Raw genomic sequence first — 5,365 nt, forward strand, 5'->3', positions numbered from 1 at the left:
TTTCTAAGCGGATTAAGACCCGAGATCGCAGAGGTAGTGGAATTGCACCACTATGTAGAAATCACTGACATGGTGGACAAAGCTTCAAAAGTGGAGCGCCGCCTCAAGAGGTAGTACGACTCCCTAGTGCACCCGTTAGCTCGAACTGGAGGACATATCCACCTAAGAAAGAGGATAAACCAATTATGGGAGCCTCGGGTGGAGCCACACGAAACGAAGCTAAGACCGAGGGCTTCAAGAAGGACACCAAGGCAGTGAATGACGCCACTAAAACCTGTAACCGTGAGATCAAGTGCTTTAAATGCCAAGAGTTTGGTCACATGGCATCTCAGTGTCCAAACCGGTGAACCATGCTCTTACTTGACAATGGAGAAGTGGTTACGGATGAAGAAGATAGCTGTGAGGGTATGCTTTCCTTGGAAGAGGATGAAACCGATTCTTGTGAGGAACTACCCACGAATGAACAACTCGGCTTGGTAGTTCGACGGGTGCTGACTATGCAAATCAAGGAGGAGGATGGCCAACAACAGGAAAACATCTTTTACACACGTTGTCACATAAAGGGCAAGGTGTGTAGCCTTATTATTGACCCCGAGAGTTCCACAAACGTGCCAAGTGTGACCCTAGTGGAGAAGGCCGGACTTCCTACCCTCAAGCATCCTCACCCTTATAGGCTCCAGTGGTTGAACGATAGTGGCGATGTGCGAGTTACAAAGCAAGTCAAGATTCCATTCCGCATTGGACAATATGAGGATGAAGTCCTATGTGACGTAGTGCCCATGCAAGCTACTCATGTGCTATTAGGGAGGCCATGGCAATATGACAAGAGAACTAGTCATGATGGCTTCACCAATAAGTACTCATTCATGCACGACAACAGGAAGGTTACACTTGTGCCTCTCACTCCCAAACAAGTGCATGAGGACCAAATCCGGTTACAACAAGAAAGCGAGGAGCAAAGGAGAGTGAAAGGAGCCGAGAAAAGTAAAGGGAAAATGGCAATGACTGACTCGACCCTTGAGAGGAAAATCGAGAAGATGCAAAGCATGTTTGTTAAAGCTAGGGAAGTAAAATGAGCCTTACTCTCTCGCCAACCTTTGCTTATGTTAGTATGTAAAGAAGCTGTGCTCGTTGCTAATGATGCTACTAACTCGTTATATCCTGGTGTGTTATCATTGTTGCAGGAGTTTGAGGATGTATTCCCCGAGGAAATTCCGGACGGATTACCTCCCATCCGTGGAATTGAACATCAGATAGACCTCATTCCAGGTGCACCATTGCCCAATAAAGCCGCCTATTGCATGAGTCCTGAAGAAACCAAGGAGTTTCAAAGGCAAGTAGACGAACTACTCAAGAAAGGTTGGGCGCGTGAGAGCTTAAGTCCTTGTACCGTACCCGTCATCTTGGTGCCAAAGAAGGATGGAAGCTCATGCATGTGTGTGGATTGTAGAGCCATCAATTCTATAATGGTAAAGTATCATCATCCTATACCTAGGTTAGATGACATGCTAGATGAGCTAAATGGAGCTGTAATCTTTACAAAAATTGATTTAAAAAGTGGATACCACCAAATTCGAATGAAGGAGGGTGATGAATGGAAAACGGCTTTTAAGACTACTTATGGGTTGTATGAATGGGTAGTCATGCCCTTTGGTTTATCTAATGCCCCTAGTACATTCATGAGGTTAATGAATCATGTTCTACACCCTTTTCTTGGTAAATTTGTGGTAGTCTATTTTGATGATATCTTAGTCTATAGTCGAAATCTTGATGAACACATGGAGCATTTACGTGCTGTTTTGAATGCTTTACACCAAGCAAGCTTGTATGCTAACTTGAAAAAGTGTTCTTTTTGCACTAATCAGTTGGTCTTTCTAGGATATGTTATTAGTGCATAGGGCATACAAGTAGATGAAAGTAAGGTGAAAACCATCCAAGAGTGGCCGACACCAAAGACTGTGAGCGACGTAAGGAGCTTCCATGGATTGGCTAGTTTTTACCACAGGTTTGTGCGACATTTCAGCACAATTGCTGCACCATTGACTGCTGTAATCAAGAAGAATGTCGCCTTTCATTGGGGACCGGACCAAGATAAGGTGTTCCAATTGCTTAAACACAAACTCACGCACACACTTGTACTTTCATTACCTAGCTTTGACAAAATGTTTGAAATCAAATGTGATGCTTCAGGTGTTGGCATTGGAGTGGTGTTAATGCAAGAGGGTAGGCCAATTGCCTACTTTAGCGAGAAGCTCAGTGGAGCAGCCTTGAACTACTCCACCTATGATAAGGAGCTATACTCCCCCATTAGGGCTCTCGAAACATGGCAACATTATTTGAGAGCAAGGGAGTTCGTCATTCATACTGACCACAAGTCACTCAAGCACTTGAAGTCACAACAAAAGTTGAACAAAAGGCATGCACGATGGATTGCTTTTGTTGAGACTTTACCATACGTGATCAAGTATAAGACAGGTAAAACCAATGTAGTAGCTGATGCTTTGTCACGCAGGTACTCTTTACTTACCTTACTCGACACTAAGCTACTTGGTTTTGAAACCATCAAGGAGTTATATGCAAGAGATCCATATTTTAGTGAATGCTATGCACAATGTTTACAATCTAAGTTGGATCATTTCTTTATACATGATGGTTACTTGTTTCGAGTTGATAAACTGTGTATCCCTCAGTCTTCCATTCGATTATTGTTAGTCCATGAAGCACATTTAGGAGGTTTAATGGGACACTTTGGTGTTGCAAAGACCGTGGCTGTTTTGCAGGAGCATTTCTATTGGCCAAAGATGAGAAGAGATGTGGAGCGTGTGGTTGGTCGATGCATTGTGTGCCATAAAGCTAAGTCTAAGACTCAACCATTCGGTTTGTATACCCCTTTACCTATTCCTACTACATCTTGGATCGATATTTCTATGGATTTTGTACTTGGTTTGCCTAGGTCTAAAAAAGGGCATGATAGCATATTCGTTGTAGTTGACAGGTTTTCTAAAATGGCTCATTTCATTGCTTGTCACAAAACGGATGATGCATCTTACATTGCTGACTTGTTCTTTCATGAGATAGTTAGGTTACATGGCATGCCTAGAACTATTGTGTCTGACAGGGATGTTAAATTCCTTAGCTATTTCTGGAAGACATTGTGGGGCAAGTTGGGTACTAAACTGTTATTTTCAACTTCAAGTCACCTACAAACTGATGGCCAAACAGAAATTGTTAATAGATCTCTATCTACATTGTTGCGTGCCATCAATAAAAAGAACATTAAGTCTTGGGAGGAATGTTTTCCTCATGTTGAGTTTGCCTATAACCGAACTGTGCATAGTGCTACACAATTCTCACCTTTTGCAGTTGTTTATGGTTTTAACCCGTTAACTCCTTTAGATTTGTCACCTTTGCCTTTGTCTGAGCGTGTCAATCTAGATGGAAAGAAAAAGGCAGATTTTGTGAAGTCACTACATGAGAAAGTGCGCCTCAACATTGAACAACGCACAAGTCAATATGTGAAGCAAGCAAACAAGGGAAGGCGTCAAATGATCTTTGAACCTGGTGAATGGGTTTGGTTGCACCTTCGCAAGGAACGGTTTCCAGTTCAACGACGAAGCAAGCTACTCCCTCGAGGCGACAGTCCTTTCCAGGATCTCGAACATGTGAACAACAACGCTTACAAGTTGGACCTCCCATGTGAGTATGGAGCTGTAAGTGCTACATTCAATGTCACTGACCTTAGCCCCTTTCTTGCAGATGATGAACCAGATTTGAGGGCAAATCATTTTCAAGAGGAGGGGAATAATGCGAATGAGGATAGCGAGCAAATCATGCAAGTCGAACAAGTGAAGGTCCCCCTCGGCCCTATCACACGAGCGCGTGCCAAGAGAATGCAGGAAGCGCTCCAACTCCTAATCCAGGCTATCCAAGCCCAAGTTGGGAGGCCGCGGACCATAGAAGGCCTTGCATGTGAGGATGAAAGACAAATCACCTTGGTGGAGGCCTTGGATGATGAAGAGGGCCTTGCTGGAAGGCCACGACACCCCTTGGAGTATCGTGATTAATCATATAGTTATTAGAGTTTTTTTTATATTTCGTTGGTAGTATTAGTTTAGAACAATAAAGCTCATGTTGAGCCTTGGACCGAGTAGAAGGCTCTTTGGAAGCCCATTTGGCCGACCTTAGCTAGGAGCACGGGCCTAGCCCTTTGTGGATTTTCGGCCATCTAGTAGTGTTATTATAAGTAGGGCAATTATTTGTATTTGGAGACAGATTTTGTTTAATACAAAAATTGAGAGTTCTCTCATTGGCTTCTTGTGAGTTTTTCTTGAAGTGCTTAGATTAATTCCCTAGGATCTTCGAGTTCGACTTATCAATCTAGAATCACACTAGATTGTGGCGTCATCTACCCTATACCAAGGTTCGTTCGCCACATGATTAACGGGTCAAGGTTCCATCAACTCCAAACGTGTTCTGTCCCTCTAGATCCTATGCGCTTGTCTCTTGTGGGTTTCGTCACAAGTTGATGACGTTCGTATCAATGGTCATGTTACTACTTGAGTTGACGGAGAGTCAACCTTGGATGGCTTGAAGCGGTCGGGACGTGGAAATAGCTCCTGAGAGCTCCTGTATCCTTTCATGTGTGTTGTTTCCTACTTGCACATTTAAATGAAAGTTCATGTTAAAGTTTCTTTTAAATATGCTATTTGTTTAATTGGTTCTACTTGCTTGCTTACTGGTTTTCTTGGCCTCACTGAGCGTTAGCTCATCCCTTTAAGCTTATTTTCCTTAACAGGCTTTGGAAGTGGAAATTGGAGGTTCTAGACCTGCGACTTTTGGTGGAAGTTAGTATACCTTTTGATGTGTGCACGAATGGTGATGGTGATAAACAAGTGCGAGTTCCATTGGGCCCAGTTACACGTGCATGATCCAAGCACTTCAAAGAGTCTCTTTAAGCCCTTGTTAGGAATGTTCAAGACCAACAAGGGGTCCATAGGAACATTGAAGGCTTGGATGGGGTTAAGCAAGTTGTCTACCCGTTGATCCAATCCCATGAGGAGCCAAGTGCAGACCACGCATGTGACTAATAGGAGTGGGCTGAACCCTTGCACCATTAGTCATTTAACTTGCAAGTCGGGTTGATCATTGTGATGCCCCCACTTCTCCCAAGGGCAAACCCGAGGGTATCGGCGGGATGCCTGCCTAGCTCGCGCCAGGACTCACTACTTAACATGAGAAAATAGATTTCACGCTAAAAGTAAGTTCTATGTACTCTGTTATAGCTTCAAAAGTTGAATAAACTAGTACATCAAGTCATACATACCACGAGTACCAGAAAGTAAACCCTAGAAAAGCTGATAACTAC

The 5,365-nt window shown here is 43.4% G+C and overlaps 1 protein-coding gene across 1 annotated transcript; it reads left to right on the plus strand.

Annotated features, from left to right (window-relative positions):
- Nucleotides 1-350: 350 nt before the first annotated feature.
- Nucleotides 351-1,898, plus strand: LOC113757283. Its single transcript, XM_027300644.1, has 2 exons — nucleotides 351-1,067; nucleotides 1,185-1,898. Exons 1-2 carry the CDS (start codon nucleotides 351-353, stop codon nucleotides 1,896-1,898), a joined length of 1,431 nt encoding a protein of 476 aa, XP_027156445.1.
- The last annotated feature ends 3,467 nt before the right edge of the window (nucleotides 1,899-5,365 follow it).

The sequence above is a fragment of the Coffea eugenioides genome, unplaced genomic scaffold (genome assembly GCF_003713205.1).
Source record: "Coffea eugenioides isolate CCC68of unplaced genomic scaffold, Ceug_1.0 ScVebR1_2909;HRSCAF=4029, whole genome shotgun sequence".
Taxonomy (NCBI): domain Eukaryota; kingdom Viridiplantae; phylum Streptophyta; class Magnoliopsida; order Gentianales; family Rubiaceae; genus Coffea; species Coffea eugenioides.

Excerpts from the sequence above, each read along its gene's own strand:
- LOC113757283 (XM_027300644.1), top strand. The coding sequence starts at position 351 with ATGCTCTTACTTGACAATGGAGAAGTGGTTACGGATGAAGAAGATAGC. Across the intron at positions 1,068-1,184 it reads TGTTTGTTAAAGCTAGGGAA|GAGTTTGAGGATGTATTCCC; the intron begins GTAAAATGAGCC and ends TCATTGTTGCAG.